Source organism: Cyprinus carpio, chromosome A11, assembly GCF_018340385.1.
Source record: "Cyprinus carpio isolate SPL01 chromosome A11, ASM1834038v1, whole genome shotgun sequence".
Taxonomy (NCBI): domain Eukaryota; kingdom Metazoa; phylum Chordata; class Actinopteri; order Cypriniformes; family Cyprinidae; genus Cyprinus; species Cyprinus carpio.
Window position 1 is genome coordinate 5,373,443 of NC_056582.1, and position 18,366 is coordinate 5,391,808.

At 38.0% G+C, this 18,366-nt stretch overlaps 1 protein-coding gene across 4 annotated transcripts in view; it reads right to left on the reverse strand.

Annotated features, from left to right (window-relative positions):
* The window catches only part of LOC109086138 (arf-GAP with coiled-coil, ANK repeat and PH domain-containing protein 3-like), a 57,872-nt gene that overhangs the window by 20,336 nt on the left and 19,170 nt on the right, over positions 1 to 18,366 (reverse strand). For all 4 annotated transcript variants that reach the window (XM_042766033.1, XM_042766034.1, XM_042766032.1 and 1 more), the window contains exons 2-6: positions 10,120 to 10,177; positions 7,931 to 8,050; positions 7,780 to 7,833; positions 2,185 to 2,243; positions 1,907 to 2,090 (exon numbers count right to left, since the gene is read on the reverse strand). In XM_042766033.1, the coding sequence (XP_042621967.1) occupies positions 1,907 to 2,090; positions 2,185 to 2,243; positions 7,780 to 7,833; positions 7,931 to 8,050; positions 10,120 to 10,177 (475 nt within the window). The remainder of the gene's footprint in view (positions 1 to 1,906; positions 2,091 to 2,184; positions 2,244 to 7,779; positions 7,834 to 7,930; positions 8,051 to 10,119; positions 10,178 to 18,366) is intronic.

Sequence of the window (18,366 nt, forward strand, 5' to 3'; positions counted from 1 at the left end):
ATCTCAGATATTAAGCTTATGACATAATATATTGGCTACTGACCACGTCTCTATATAGCAAATGAAAAGCACATAATTTTGCACTTGGTTTTTACCAAAACAGCCTTGGGTCACTTATCCAAAATAGACCATTCATGTTCTGTCTCTAAAAACAGAACATGAATGGTCAGTAAAATGGGGAAAAAGCATAAAATCACAGCCCTCGCAGGACACAAGGGCGGGAGAGCACAAAGGAGGAGGTCACGTTATGCTATGAAATGAGAGCTAATGAGGGCCGTGTTAAGATGGGAAGAGTCCGATCCGTCAGACCGCTGCTGCGAGGCCTGGAGACCGGGCGGCCGTTTCAGAGTCAAAATAGCATCCAAGACTGTCCAGAAACTGACATCACTTTCATGGAGAAGGAAAATTAAATGTTTGTGGCCTAAATGTTAAATACAAAATGAAAGAACTGCGGTTTAAATGTACATTTTGGGAGTTGTGATGCTGGACTTGTTTTGAAAAATGTTCCACCCCCCAAAGCCATTCTATGACGAATTGTTTGTAGAATAAATAGTGCGAGTAGTGTGTTCACACTGAAAATTCCAAAAAGAAAAAGTGCACTTTAAACATAGAAAAAAACAAAGTGTGGAGTGTTGGACACTTCATGCATTCAACTGTCGCAGCTTTAATTACATAGAGGAGGGGGAGGGGCTATCAGACTCTGATTAAGGGGCCAAAAACGGGAAAATTTTTATGTGTTTTGGGGACTGAAAATGCATATTTTTGAAAATGGGTTTCAAAGTGCAAATTTTTGAAAACGCCACCGTTATCGTTTCCAAGTAAACAACCAAAAGGGGAATCTTTCTCTGTATGCGCAGTACGTGTTGATTTTAAAGGAAAGCGCGAACAAACATACACAACAATGGTGGAGAATATGGTACTGTTGTTGCTGCTCAAGAGTTTGTTAACACTTCTTCAGCAAAGTGTGGATTACTTCACCAATATTACAACCAACAGCGGAGACGCATCATATACATCATATAATTGTCAATTCCCTACAGGTGCTGTTTACTAACAAGCGTTTTTGGATGTTTTCGCAGATATGTGTAAACAAACATTTTTTTGACTACACAGTTGTCGTGTAAATGCAGCCTAAGAATGACAAAATAAACCATATAATTCATACACTACATTACAGTACATAGTGCATAAGTACACAGTGTATAGTGCGTCATTTGGGATGCAGCTAATTAAAGTCAGTGGGGTCCAAAACACACCAAAACTGGGAACGACATAAGGGTGATTAGATGATAACAATATTCATTTTTGGGTGAACTGTCCCTTTAAAATGTCCTTGTTTTCATCATTTTGGAGATTTTCCAAATTTTATTTTAAATGTAATTTTATTGGCTCCAAAAATTAACATTCTGTCATTATTTACTCGCCCTCCAGCTGTTCCAAACCTCCATGATTTCTTTTCTTCTGCTGAACACACACACAAAAAAATTATATATATATATATATATATTTATATATATATACACAAACACATATATATATATATATATATATATATATATATATATATACATATACATATATACATACACATACATACATACAGCATCAGTTTTATATATATATATATATATATATATATATATATATATATATATATATATATATATATATATATATATATATATATATATGGAACAAATTTTGAAGATATTTTGAGGACAGTTGGTATTTTTTCCATAGTATAAAGGCCAATGGGGACCATCAACTATTTGGTTGATGGTCAACTTTCGTCAAAATATCTTCTTTTATGTTCCTAAGAAGAAAGACACTCATACAGGTTTGTAACAGCTTAAGGGTGAGTAAATGATGATTTTTGGGTGAACTATCACTTTTATTGTTGAAATACCTGCAACACATAGTCCAGGGCGAGGTGTCGGAAGCACTTCCGGGTCGTGACGAGGGCGCTGGTGGCCTCCTCCACCTCATGCGGTTTGTTACGAGGCGCCTGTGCGTTCTTCACCTGGGCGATCTCCATATCCTCCCGCACCTTATCGAACTGCTTCTTCGTCTCTTTAAACTTTCGAACATCCCTGTGTATTGTCACATACACACACATATTGCAGGGTAAGAAGAGCACATCACAGAGGGCAGGGAAAGGGGGGAAAAACAGAAACAAGGACTCACTCCTTCACAAAATTGTGCAACTGTTGCTTTACGGATCTCTGGGCCTGGTCAAACAGGATCTGTAAAAGATACAAAAGGAAAATAAATGTATCAGCATCAAACAGGAAGACACTGAGTTGGCAGAATAGTATTTTGCATAAAACAGAGGGCAGTGGAAACCGGTGGTCCCAGATGTTTTCTAATTTGTTAGGTATGATGTAGTGGTGTCCTTTGTTAGCAAAACTTTTAAGTGAACAAACTGTTCGTTCATTCTGACTCACTGCTTTAACTCAAATTGTACACAAAATTTGAAATGTGAAAAATTTCAAATTGTACACAAAATGAAAATAATAAAAATCCCCTAGAGGAAGACCACTTTCTGTGTACCACTTTAGTAGCACTAGACACCCAAAGGCTTTGAAACATATTAAGACCAGTCTGGATGTAGGCTAGTTGAATATTAAGGGTGCACTTCTCTCAAACCACCAGCAGATGACAGAGCAGTTGCAGGTCTGTGTCTGTAAACCCAAAACACCGCACCAGCGCCCCAGACCCATCTCAAACTGGTCGGTCTTAATGGGCGACTGCAGGTCAAGGGTTAAATAGGTCACAGATGCATGGCACAGGATGGGTGTACGAAACAGTCGCATCATCCATGTCACGACAGGCAGACAAACACAGCTCAGGGCGTCTTGCAAGTGAGCGGTCATGGGAGATTGTAAGAATGAAGGCATGTCAGTGCCGGTGTCATGTCACTGTGGATCTTACTGTACATGATGTCAGCAGAACAAAACTAGAGGAAAAGCTTTACGCTGCAATGCTTTATACAATGCTAGTTTCCATGACAGAGTTTGAAATAAATCTTTTCATCACTACTGCAGCTGCCAGCTAAGTTTTCTAATGATTATTAAATGCAAGCACAAACTATGCAAAAGGGGAAGTCGTTCTGGTGTATTCAGTGGACATTCTAGTGACTGCAGAAAACACCCTAGCAACCACATAGCAACACTGTAGCATTGTGTTGCCGAGTTCTACACGAGAAAGCGCCACTCACATTTTCTTCAGATTAATGTCTAATTAAAGAGTTCAGAGCACGGCATCACTAAATGTTCTTGTAATGCATGTTTGCTTTTGAGCATTGTTAGAACTTAGCAGTAAAATTTAATATACTAGTTAAAACTTCTTTGTTTTACTATTTTCTAAAATTCCATCACTGAATGAACACCTACTGTAAACACAAAAAGTCTGAAGAGAAAATCAAACAGTCCCATCCAAATGTTCCAAACGGTCATGAGGAACATCAGATGGTAACCTCCTTTTCTTTGGAGCAGTAATGGAAGTGACACACTTTGGAGGCAGACAGCATGTTCAGCACTTGGCTGCAAGCTGTTGGAAAGGTCTGCATGTGACTCTGAACTGCCTGCTCAGCTTTTGACTTCCTGTGTAAAAAACAAAACAAAAAGAAAAAACCTTCCATACGAGACCACTTTACAGAGCCCGGCTGCCAAACGGCTGGGCCGTTCATGAACTGTATACTTAAATGAGTTTAATTCAAAAAATGTGTTGCAGAAAGCATGCTGAGACATCGCAGGAAGAGAACAAGATCAATAACGCCGGTCAAAGGGTTCTGTGTTGCTTTCAAGTGGAAAGAAATTAAACTCTGTTTCAGTTGTGGTAAAGCAAAAACTGAAAATCTTGAAACGATTAAAGAGTATTAGCAGATTCTTACTTCTGGAAATGTGCATGTTACATAATGCAGCAATAAGAGAGCTCTGGAGATCCTAGCAGGATGTAAAATGCAAAGTCGATGTGCTCAAAGGCAACTAGGAACTGCAGTGAAAGTTGTACGAAAGCTAGAACTTCATAAGTCGACTACAGTCTTCAACCGCACTAATGTTCCTTACATATATTCTTTAGAAATCAACCCTTAGATTAGAGGGTTAATCAGCTGCTTTCTTGCCTGCAAACTCTTAAAACAAACTCTGGTTGGTGCAAAATGCATTCTGGGATACCTGGCTGGCTCAAGTCCACACAAAGTCACCTCACGATTCATCCTTGACAAAAGGGACAGAGCAAGAAAAATAGGAATCTGATCTATACTTGGCTATTTATGAACTTTGAACTGGAACAGCACTTGGCCAGCAACTGATGAAGTTTCACAGATGCACAAAAACAGGAAAGAATGCATATAGAGCCTTATTCCACTAAACACTGAAATATCAGAGAAATTATCAGAGAAAACAAAAATCTATATTTTCAGTACATGAACCTACTGTAGTGAGCAGAACTCACAAGAGCCAGTGACATTGATGTCATTGGCAAACAAACTTGGTGCAATGCGTCTTGAGGCACAGAGTTTGATGTGTGTATATTCAAAAAGTGTCAACCAAGAAATGAATCTTAAAGTGCTGTAGAGGTTGTCAGGCAGTCCATATAACAGCACAGCTTCTGCAGGTATGACAACACTCCTGTTCTCAGCTTTAAAATCACAAGTGAAAAACGTTCTCTCATTACTTATTCTCTCATTTCAATGGCCTCTTTTTACACTCCTCCCTGCCAAACAGATAATATCAGTAATTACACTCAGTGGGGAGGTAGTGAGGTGTCACTTTGACAGGTTAGTTCAAGTTAAGACTGCCTGGATTCCAGCAACTCAATAAACTGTAAAAAAAAAAATGAACTGCCTGATCAAAAGACTGTAATTCAATTACTGTAATTACTATAGATTTACACCTTGTTGCCATGCTGCAAGAGCACCAAATGAATCTTCAATTCTGCACTGGCACTATGAAAATAAAAGTAGAAAAATGGCAAAAACTAAATTAACACACTATTATTATTGGTCTGCAGCATATGACTGTTGGATTAAGTATAAGAGACAAAAACTCAAAGGTGTCAATGAATCTTCATTTAAATAAATAAATAAATCTGCCCAAGACCATCTAAATGCATTGATTCACACCGTCCAGAGACTTGGCAGAGATGGGTGTCCTGGATTTATGAGGCAGGCAGATTAGATCCAGAGTAAAATAAGCAGGCTTCAGATTTATAGAGTGGCAGGTTAACAGCTTTGAGCCGAGTAAAACAGGAGAGGGCAGGAACAAGATAAGTGAATTGAAGTAATGTTCTTTCAGCACACGGGCTTCATCAGTCGTTCCTCCCGGAGACAGACAACTGTTCTGGGTGACACTCCTGTGTAAGAATGTGTAACAATCAAGAAGCAGTGTTGTTATTGTTAAAGGGTTACTCCACTGTAAAATGAACATTTTGTCATTAATCACTTACCTCCATGTTGTTCCAAACCAGTAAAAGCTCTGTTCGTCTTCAGAACACAATTTAAGATATTTTGGATGAAAACCGGGAGGCTTGTGACTGTCCCATAGACTGCCAAATAAATAACAGTGTCAAGGTCCAGAAAAGTATGAAAAGCATCGTCAGAATACTCCATCTGCCATCAGTGATCAACCGTAACATTATGAAGCGACGAGAATACTTTTTGTACACGAAGAAAACAAAAATAATGACTTTATTTAACAATTCCTCTCCTCTGTCTCTCCCCAAATCACCGTAGCGCCATTTTGGCAAATCTGAGCTGTACGCAGATGCCGTACACTCTTCTGTGTCAGTCACGCTGCGCCGATGCGCTGTTTGCTTTCAAACCAAAGCGTAAATGTGCGTAAAAAACGTATCCTTGTGGTGCAACTGATACAGAAGAGCGTAAGCCACTTGCGTACTGCTCTGATTTGGAGAGACACAGAGGAGAGGAATTGTTGAATAATGTCGTTATTTTTGTTTTCTTCGTGTACAAAAGTATTCTCGTCGCTTCATAACGTTACGGTTGAATCACTGATGGCAGATGGACGATTCTGACGATGCTTTTCATACTTTCCTGGACCTTGACACTGTTATTTATTTGGCAGTCTATGGGACAGTCTCAAGCCTCCCGGTTTTCATCCAAAATATCTTAAATTGTGTTCCGAAGATGAACAAAGCTTTTAAGGGTTTGGAACGACATGGAGGTAAGTGATTAATGACAAAATTTTAATTTTGCGATAGAGTATTCCTTTAGCTAAAAATGTTAGTTTTACAAATAGTTTTCGTTACTTTGTTAAAGCTGAAATAAAATAAAAATAAAATACAAATATTAGATGAAAAATTTAATGAAAATAAACAACAAATAAAATACATTTAAGTTGAAATAAAATTAAAGCTAAATAGAAATTTAGAAAAACAAAAACTAAAAAAAAGACAAAAGCACATGAAATTACTACAAGTAAAATGTAAATGAAAATTGAAAATGCTAATTCAAAATATAAATTAATACTATAATAGTATAAATAATACTGAAACAAAACTGTCAAGCAGTAAGCACCATGCCAAACAAAATTAGCTTCACATGGCACTTACCGCCTGTCAGAAATATTCTTACCACAAAGAAAATGTATTTTGTATTATTCATTTTAGAAATTTTCATAATTTTATCACTTTTATTCAATTGTACAAGCTATTTTTATTATTTAAAAAGATTTTAAAATATGTCAGGAGTAAGTCCAGAATTGTAAAATGTTGTTTTTACTATTTCACTTAAAAAACAAACAAACAATTGTTTACATTAAAAAAAGAAGTTAAAAATTGGGAAATAATTAGGACATAACAAAATAAAATAATAGTCATATATTATATTATGTTCAGATTCCAAAAACTGCTAACTGGTGAGCCATTTTTACTTGCATTTGTAAAGGAATTCAGCGTTCACCGCAGTCATGTCTTACACAAAAACAGTTTATCACAAGAATAAACAGAGTCTAACTATCCATAAAAGCATCGAGAATATCAAAGAAACTAAAGGAACCGTCAAACTGTTTCTGTTCATGTGCTGCTGATGCCACAGGCAGGAAGGGATCAGCAGTCTTTGGCTGACAATTAAAAAGCCACAAGTCCTTTATTCCACAGCCCTGGTATTTCCTCTTTCTTTAAAAGTGAAGGTGGCTGTGGTAACAGGAGACTCGTTGAGCTTTGCACACTGATTGCCACTCTGTCTCTGTTTTCAATTACTTGTCCTCAAGAACAGGAAAACTCCCCAAAACTCATGCACGATGACGTACCCGTCTCAGATTAACCAATATATGAGATTAGTCACCCACTAGAATGAATGGTTTCACATGTACAAACCACTTTACATTGATCTGTGGTGCTTATGAGACCAACGCAAGTTCAAATCCAGCTTGCAACATTTTCATTTTCCCATTTCATCTTTAGTTCCTAAACATTTCTCAATAAAAGTGGCAGACAGGTCAAACATGTTAAAACTCAACACAGGCCTGTGCACTTTTCTGATTCTGCAAATGGCTTTTGGGTGGCATGTGGAAAAACAATCAACCACATATGATTTTAAAGACCACGTGTAAAGAGATCCATGTTCTCTGGGTTGAGTTACGCCCCATAGCACACGTAATATGGTTTCACAATAAAAACACCCATGAGAGAACTACATGCCCCGTCAGGTTATGATAACACATGATGAATCATCATGACCTCTGACTGAAACGTGTGCATGTGTGTTTTGTTATGGGATATGTGGCCATGCAGAGCGAGTCTGGGGAAAACATGTCTTACCATGTGATAGTTGACGATTTCCTGAAGGCTCCCGCCACATTTTTCGAGACATTCCTGTAATGAAACAAATAATCGAAAAATCAACACAGCTCATGAAGGTCTGCCCATTACTGGAGACATTTACAAAGAAATATTTGTCTGGGAAACTTACTGAGATCATCTCCTCCTCTTTGCAGTGGTGAGACAAGTCTCGAATGCCGTTGATGAAGAGTTTATTGGCACTGATGTACGCACGACCTGCTTCGATCATACCGCTGCATAGCTTCACCAACTGATGGACAGAAACAGAACATACAGGAATAGGATATCCAACGACAAACAAATGCTGGACGGGACTTTAGTTTATAAATTGACTGCATCGTGATTATTGGTCTTTTGATGAGAGAACAGGACTGCTTTACAGGCATCAAACAAAGACATTTATACTTTAAGGAGCAATTAAAGAAAATAATGAATTTAAAGGAGTAGTTCACCATGTCATCCAAGATGTTCATGTCCTTCTTTCTTCCGTCGCAAAGAAATTAAGGATTTTGAGGAAAACATTCCAGGATTTTTATCCATATAATGGACTTAAATGGGAGCCAACGGACTGAAGGTTAAAAATGAAGTTTCAATGCAGCTTTAAAGGGCTCTGCATGATCCCAGCCAAGGAATAAGGGTCTTATCTAGTGAAATGATTGGTCATTTACTTGAAAACTTTTACTTTTTAACCACAAATGCTTGTCTTGCACAAGCTTGACTTCACCCATTATGTAGTCACGTTGGAAAGGTTACACGTGACGCAGGTGGAAGTACCGATCCAGTGTTTACTAAGCGAATTTGCAAAGATTGCAAAATAGTGGAATAAAGGTAAAACAACGATGATGGATGATTTTGAAGTTGGAGGAGAAAATGAGATGAACCTTTTTGAACCGGAGCACACAGACTAACAGCGGGCCGCGTGTGACCTTTCCAACATGATTACGTCATGCGTGAATTTGCAGACGCACGTCATGGAGCTAGTTCAAGATGAGCATTTGTAGTTAAAAAGTGTACAAATGTTTATTTTTTTAAGAAAATGACTGATCGTTTCACTAGATAAGACCATTATTCCTTGGCTGGGATCATGCAAGGCCTTTAAGACTGCACTGAAACTACAATTTGGACCTTCAGCCCATTGGCTCCATTTAAATCCATTATATGGAGAAAAATCCTGGAATGTTTTCCTCATAAACCTTAATTTCTTTGCGAGTGAAGACAGAAAGACATGAACATCTTGGATGACATGGGGGTGAGTAAATCATCAGGAAATTTTTATTCAGGAAGTGAACTACTACTTTAATAATATCATCATACTAGGGCAAAAATAACAAATATCTGCTCTATTGGCTGCAGACATGCTGTTGTTCTCATTGATGGTGTTCTGGGATGAAGCCAGAGTACAACCAATCAGTTAAAGTTTTTGTCTAAAACAATTATGAAAATGACAATACTTATAATCAATAACCATGATTATATTTTTTGAGCAAAATAATTATTAACCACTTAACCTTTAGCGTGCAGCCCTAAAAAAATATCACCAAAGTCTAATGGAGCCCACAGAAGCCAAAAAGGCTAAGTGTGATTTGTTTGATGTGCTTTTTGACTTCCTTTATATTGTTATGCTATGCTTCCTCATTAAATGCTAATGCTATGCTATCCTAATGCTAGGCTGAATTCTTTCTTTTCTTATTACAAAAATGGACAATTACAAAATACACAATGACCTAATGTGAAAATTATCTTTATTTTAGCTGTCAAAGCTGCAATTTTGTAATAAATGTAAGGCCTTCGACAAATAAATTTCAAGAATATTGATATGCTAGCTTAGCCAATGAAAGCTTACTTAGCCGGTTTATTTGTTGAATATCTGTCTGTCAAAGGGCTGCGCGATCATGCATTCAGTTTGCACTACCTTTAAAACGCTGGTGTATGAACGCACACAGGCATCTTGACCTTGCTTCTATTTGAGCATGTTAGACTGATTTCATGCTAATTAAATGTCTGTGGTTTTTCTTATTGCAATGAACCTGCAATAATGAGCAGACGTTGCCCTTGTGTGTAGATTTGGAAGCTTCTGTTAACACTCTGTGTATCATGAGTGCAGCTCCCTGATGCAAATGTTCAGCTTTCTAGTGCTAAATGGATTCCTCTCTCAATTTCCCTTAATCCTGTACGGCATACGATCTGGGATTTAGCTCAGCGCACATTTGTTATGCTGTTTTATCCAGGCGCTAATGCGCTGGTACTTAGTTAGCTGAGCACGAAGGCCTTAAAACCTACATCTCAATTAAACGAGGCGAAGAAGAGGTTTATTCATACCTTATCTAACTTGGCTTCTATTTCCACAACATCAGTCTCAACTTCATCGATATTCGCCCTGCAGAGACACAAGAAAACACATTATTCATTAGATAACAGATATATTATTTCTGATTGGTTATATCAAAGGACAAACAAAAACGTTTACATTTTGGGATATTTTGTATTTATCATTTCATTTACATTATACAGATAGTGAATTATTAGTCCATAAATATCAAAGTCTAATGAGTCACATTGATATATTACAAATTTGAATTCATAAAAAGACCTTAATTTAGTTGTTTGTAACAAATTTCACCAATTTTTTTAGACATTAACGCAAGGACAAAAAATAAGTCATGCCACTGAACCAGGAACGTTGCCTTAGCAAACACCAGCAACTGTCTGCCCTCAGTCATCCTCTATAGTGTGTATAGATGTGCACTCAGGTTTGATAGAGGCTTTTAAGCTTTATTTAGTGGATATGGCTGACTGCACAGGGATGCATCTCTTATTATACTATCACCCCTTTAACTTCAATGACCTGCAGTTGAGCCCAGACCTTTGTAGCCAATATAGATTGACAATAGAAAGACTGTATCAATTTACATCTTCACACCATCACTCTCTGCAGCAAGCGTGCTCTGTGATTAGGTTACACCTCTATGAACATCAATTTCATGAATACATGACGACAAATCTAATCTCACACTTTCTGAAAGCCTTCTTAATCCAGTTTAGATTCCAGCTAAAATCTATTGCTCTTAGTCAGCTCACCAGAGTTGGTGCATATTTGAAGAAACCCTGTTGAGACGTCTGAGGTTTTCCCTCCACCGCTCATCCTCCCACACAGCACACTCTGTTACTTAGATCTGTCACATTAGCTAACTCAAGCAGAGCCGCGAGGAGTCCAGGCATGAAGCATGTGTGTGTCTCTGTATGCAGCCTTGCACATACATCTACTATATGTCACATAGTAATCTTTCTATAGTATAGTAAATATCAGAGTACCATAGTATTGTGCTTTCAAACTAATATTATATATATATATATCATACATACACACACAGTATATAAGTGATGCACTATACACTAAGCACTTATTCTATACACTATTGTATGTACTCAACCATGTAGTGAATAAATTAAGGTTATTTTGTCATTTATTGTCATATATTCATAGCTCCTCCCCCTCCGCACCTTTTCTTATTGGGACGCAGCTATCTTTATCTTTTCATCTTTATCTATTTTATTGTATTGTCTTATTTTCAAATGCTTTTTTTGCGTCAAATCTAAGTTTTTAATGTTGTGATTCACCTAGAGGCTGGTTGGCACCTTGTGGCTCATGGCTTATAACTCTTTAATGAAAAATGAATGGAAAAAAATACTTGCCGAACAAGGCCACTAATACTAAGGGGACGGGCAATTTAACACTTTGCTAATGTGTGTTGCTTTATTGCTTGGTAGCTATAAACAGACGACAGACTGATAAACTATGTTGGAAGGATTCAAAGTCAGCATCTTCACAACTCATTTTACAAACACAATGTGATGAGTTTCTGAGCTAAACAGCATATTCAACAACAAAACAGAAACAAGTAATATCAACCACCCATATATATCTGGATATGCCTCTTTTTGGTAATTTGTTTATCTTCGGCTTTGGAAGATAGTGTCAAATTGTGTTTCCTGGAAAACTTGTTGCCAGCCTTATGCCATCTCTGGCCACGTGAGAGTTCCTGTCCCTAATGCACACCTGGCCCTGGGGCCACTCAACCATCAGCCCAAAATGCACCCACACGATGAACAAACACTTAAAAACCAAAGGACCACAGACAGAAGAGTCAGTTGTCATCGCAACCCCCTAAGTGGGGCACAGAGGTCGCAGTGGGGGGCTTCTGCTCTGCTTGTGTATGGATGCTAATAAGACATATTGTTATGGAGTCATGAGCAATCAATACTCCACAGACCTACATACACACAGAGACACCTCTGTCATCTCTGCTGCAGTCACTGGCCTTCTGGGACAGACTGTTGAGCAGCTTTAAATCATTTTAAAGTTTAATGCTGCAGCTAAATAGATGGAGAGGAAACAGCTAACAGTAAAGGTCAACTGCAACTGGCTGAGACCAGTTCAGGAACGGACCTACAACTGTGACATGCAAATGTTTTGTTTCTGCTGAGGAAATAATCGGGGTCAATGACATTACCTGTGTTGTTTTTTAAATGCATTTAAAAAATGCAATTCTTATGTATAATGACTTAAATACACCTCTTCTATGATGAATGCGTTTTAAATTTTTTTAGGAGCCAAGTCAAGCATTAGCGTGGTACGGTCTTGTACGGAGCCCCTAAAGGGACACGGTAAAAATATGTATTTCAATGATTTTGCATTCACTCACAAAAGTATTGTGGTCCTCCAAGAAACTTTTACGTTCACTTGTGAAGGAAATAATAAGGTGGGAAGAAAAACTACTTTTTGTGCAAACTCACAAACATAATAGTTTTGCGAGCGAATGCAAAGTTTCTCTGGGGAACGCAATAGTTTGCAAGAGAATGAACATGTTTTGCAAGAGAGTGAATACAAATTGTCACAGAAAAACATGAATGTTTTGCAATTGAAATGTAATAGTTTTGTGAGGGACAAAAACATTTTGCAAGAGAACGTTAATGTTTAGCAGCAAACTAAAGCTTCTCATAAAAACAATTTTTTGGGGTGGTTCGAACGCAAAAATTCCCTGTATGACTTTGTCTTTTCAGTTTATATCATCTGATATAACTAATCAATATCACACAAAAAGTGCAGTTTTTTCCAGATATCAGCACAATTGCAAGTGATACTGAATTTATACAACAGTTCAATAAACAAGCAGTTTATTAAAAGTAGGGTAGGTGAATTTGGAGAGGCTAGCAAAGCTAACTTTGAAAGCATAAGATCCCACCCTCCCTGCAAATCACTCTCCAAAGCCGCCACTCCTCCAGAACACATGAACGCGCACAGGCAGAGCAGAGGCTAACCAGTGACACGATTAAAGACGGCGCTGGTGGACGGATGAATGCAGCGCTGTCAGATTACCTCATGTCTCATTCACTGGTGAGAAAACATTACAGTACAAAGTGCATAATATTACAATAATAACGCCTTTCATTCTCGCTCGGTCTGCAGTAGTGTAATGAAACGCACTGATAACATATGTTTGCGCGAACAGGGTGCATGGAGGTTTGCAAATATATACACTGATAGGCAGATACGACAGCCTATCGTAGCCCTCGGACCAAAGGATATGATTGGATGAAAATTTTATGGTCCTATGCCTTCCAAGGACGATATAAATACATAAATAAAAACATTTTAAGTTCCTGTTTTTGTTCTATTTTGCCAGTGAAAATAGTTCGAAACAAAGCCACAGCAGAATGGTTTTGCATCTCTGAGCAACACAAGATAGTGTTTTGTTACTGAATGAATCATTCCTTTTAAACGAATGAGTAGAATGAATGATTCAATGACTTAATTTTATATTTAAAATTATATTTTCCTTTTTTTCTAAATCATTTTAAATATCAGAATTCAATGTTTTGTTTTTAAAACATCAAAACATTATTTATGCATTTGTAACTCGTTGTTTTTGTTCTGTTTTATTTATTTATTTTTGAGCTTTAAGTTTTTTATCTTATTTTTAAGGACAGGAAATAGTGAGAAGGAGAGAAGTGGGATTGGGAAGTGACCCAAATTAGATTCAAACTCACAGATAAATAAGTGCTCCAGACGTGTGTGTGCACTACCCATCAGGCCTCGTAAACATGCATTTTATTATAAATCTATATGTTTTTGATTCAGGAAACCCAGACTAACAGTATAAGTGGACTTCAGAAAAACATGGCTGTGTCTAATTGCTGCCTGCAGATACAGTATTAGGTCGGCGCAGTGTTGTTAAGCAAAGGTTCTGGGGCGCAGTATGATGCCATGATACTATGAGTCCAATGATGTGATAATATCACAGTTTATGAGAGAACATTTCTCATTTACAGGGACTGGAGAGCTTTAGACCATCTGTTGGTGCACTGATCCAACACATAACCAATCTGTCATACATTATGCATTATTAAATGTGACAATGTTGTCAATAAAATTGCTATAATTTATAACACTCTTCAAATCACATAAATACTCAGTTACATCTTGAAAATGTTCACAAAGACCAAGATCACAGAAGCACTAACTTAATGGTCAGTTGAGGTATTCTGGGTGGATGCTAGACTACAAGGTCAAACACAACCAGCTTTGTTTGCATATGTGTGTCGGTTCTGATGAGCAGGACACTTAACCCTGCGTTCTAACCACTATCTGATCGGACAGATTGGCTCCGCCCCCTATCTCTGGGATGTGCCTTGTTGACACTGATGTGATATGGTATCTTAAGCTCAGCTGCGCAGCCTCCCACCCATCCATCCGAAAGCTATTCTTAGCCCCACGCAAGCATGTGTATGAGTGCACATGTGCGTAAGCATCACGTGAATATACGCTCAGAACTCTCCGTCTGACTTTTTAGATCAGCCCTAAGGTGAGACTGAGAGGCCTGGAGTTTTCTTCATTAAAGAGCACTGTGGCCAAACCCACCACACATTTTATACTGCATCTTTCAGCTTCAGGGTACAATGATCTAAAGGCGACAAGTTAACAAAACAAACACTGATAACACTGGAAACTGCTGAATACAGATGGGTGTAAAATATGCATAACACTTTACAACATGAAATCACCCCTGAATCCATTTTATTTTTTTAAAGCTAATATAATTTTTTCATGTTAAAAAATATTCTTCCATTTTAATATGAAGGTTGATTTTCTTGCAAAATGTAACGCTGTATATATATATATATATATATATATATATATATATATATATATATATATATATATATATATATATATAAAACAAAAACACAGTTTCCACAAAAATATGAAGCAGCATGACTGTTTTCAACACTGAAAACCCCAGAACCTTTTTATGACTGCTGCAAAAGGGCACTTTAGTTATCTTACATATTGTTTGTCTTTCTCTAATGACTTCCCAGAGAACTAACAGACATTAACCACCATAAATCTCTCTTTTATTCAGCTAAAATCAGACAGTTCAGACAGTTCTTTGTTTTCACTCTTACCACTCAGTTTGAATGATCTTGATTCTCACTGACCAACACAAGCTGACTGTGAGTCACGTGACCTCTAAGAGCGCGAAACAGCCAAGCACAGCTGCAATTCAGCTATAGATCTTTTATATATGAAGGATGCACTCAGATGTGGCGAATTACAGAGACACCTGCGCATCTACTAAAATGCTACACTGTCTTTGGAGTCCAAGCGCAGCTAAGCACATTCCCTGAGCGGCTTCCGCTCACAAAGCCCGGACTGTTAGCAAAACTCAATAGGCCAACACAGGGGCTGTTTTCATCCGCTGAATGACTGGAGCCTTCAGGACCCACAGCAAACCGATCACTGAATATCAATCTGTGTCCACATGTATCCGCTATTTACAGGCTTTACTTTGTAACAACAAATGTGAGGCGCTTTATATGGGAAACTGAAAGAACAGAGGATCTTTTTTCGGAGACACAAATTTATTTGGTTTCACAACGAGAGGGAAGACTGGCTGGTTCGGGTGCACAATGCCTTCAGCAAAATGTAGGATTTTGCATGTGTTCACATTCTTGATTCAACATTTGCTCTAAATTACTAAATCAAAATGATTTCAGAGGATGTTTCATTTATTGAACGTGCTTTTCTGAGGTAAACAGGTGATATTTAAATGACAATGTATGCAATACATGTCCAGTTATACTTTTTTTTATATATATATGCTCTATTCTGACAGCACAGCACTGTATATTCTCTGATGTCTAAAAACATATTTTGTGTCAAGTGTGTCTGGTCATTACAGCTTGGCTTTGCACTGTCCCCTATTCTGTCAGACCAAATCCTCAACTTCATAGAGACGCCAGTTTGCAAATTGTCTAGCTATGTTTTTTTTTTTTCCCCAAGAATAGGATAGACAAGAAAAGGTAAGTGCTAGTATTAGTTGGTCAAGAGCTGGCGAAAAAGATGAGTCTTTAGATGTTTTTTGAAAATGAGTCAAGACTCGGCTGTTCGAATTGAGATTGGGAGGACATTCCACCAGCTGGGCGCAGTCCAGGAAAAGGTCCGTGAGATTGATTTTAAACCTCTTTGGGATGGCACGACAAGGCGCCGTTCACTTGCAGAACGCAAGCTTAAAAGTATGAAGTATGAAAAGAATTTCCAGGACAGATTTAGAGTTTTGACAAAGAATCGACATCAAATCAAATCAAGAACGGCCTTGAATCGAATAAAGAGCTTGTGAATTAAAATTTTAATTGATTCCTGAAATCTGTCACAGTGTTGATACACAGTCCTAAAAATTAGTCCCACCAGAAACCACGACACTAAAATGGTTCATTACTTTGGTTCCAAAACCTAGTAAACTGCATTGTCATTTACTGTCTACATAGGCAGCATGCTAACTGAAACCTCATACACAATTAATTTGGAGCACCTTACATAAGGCAATGCATAATAAAAATAACAAACAATTGATTGCAATAGAGTTTGGTGTTAGCATTTTTGCTAAATGCTCTAATAAGCATAACACCACATGGCACACACAAATACTATAAAAATACTGCCATTTTCACAAAAAAAAAAAAAACAAACAAACAAAAAAAAACTATTAATAAAACATATAATAGTTGACCTCTCTCTAGCATTTTCACTAAGAGTGCCACAAAAAAAATCTAGGATTGCTTTTTCTGCAAAGTATGGTATATCTGCATTGCTGCCTTAGAAAAAGAGATACAGTGGGTATAGAAAATTATCACCCCTTTAAAATAATCACATTTTGTTGCTTTGCAGCCTGAAATGAAGACTTGTAAACGCAATCATGTGTAGCTAATAACCTTCTCAATGGCATTTTAATCAGCTCAGCATGAAAAGAGCTTTCTTGGAGCATTTCAGTCCTTAGTAGTGCAACTAAAGCAAACAATCGACTATGTGTGGCAAGGGACTGTCAAAAGGTCTCCGGGATAAAGTTATACACACACAAAACCACAAAAAAAAAAAAACAAACACTCTTGTATGCACGCTCACTTATAGAAATAAACCTAATAAACAAAAAAAAGTGGCATTCAGGTTTGTCATGCTCTTAACCCCGACATGAATGTAAAATGTTGCTTTTTGCAATAACCCTAATTTAAGACATTTTAAGTACATTTACATTGGGTCCATGAGTCACTCACAACACCATGACATTTGCTGTGTCACATTGTGCATAAGAACAAGGACTCTGCGGATGGCCATGTAGACTCATTAGCATTAACCTCCACACGTCACTGCAGTTCGTTTGATCCTCCCGGTATTACACCGCCTTCTAAATCAGAGAGCGGCACTGAGACGTAATGACAAGAGTCTCACCCCCCAAACCCGCAGAGAGCATGAGAGCCTCCCAGATCATATTGTACGTCAACATGCTAAATGTAACATGAAGGTATGATCCCGTTTATCACCCCTTTAACTTGTCGCCCTGGGAGAAGCACGTTAACAGAATTATAATGACATTCAGGTGGTGTAGAGGAAGAGGAGAAGAGTCTTCAGCTGCATTGGATGACAGATTCAGATGCCGCCCATCAGCTGTACAGCATCTGTTAGTGAGGGTGTGTAGCTGTCCTGTTTAATGGAGTGAGCTGCTCCCAATCCCCAAATCTTGGAACATGGGAAAATGGGCCAAAGGAATTGGAGAAAATCCAGAGTTGAGAAGAAACTACAGTTGCCAGATGTTCCCATCTGTCTTGAGCAATATCTTCTGTAGTCCAAGGTCCATGAGAGTCACTGCTGTGAGAATTATTACCCTAGTCCACCTTGTGGAATGAGATCCAAACATCTGAACAGGAGAATGACCAGATGAGAAGGTGGCAGAACCCTGAGGTGTTTTCCCAAATAGATCCCTCAGGAGCAGGACTGTTTGCTTGAGAGACAGTTCAGAGAAAAACCAACCCAAGTGCAAAGACCTCATTTGTGGTGAGAGAAAAACAAGTACTAAAAGTGTTGGCCAGGCTAGGTTTACTTTGGCCTCAATCTTTCCTCTGCAAACTTCACGGGAGCAAATGGCACCTTTTCCCTAAGTGAGCTAAAGACCTACGCGCTACACCAAGTATTAGGCAACGTTATGTGGCTTAAAACCGTTAAACATCTGCACA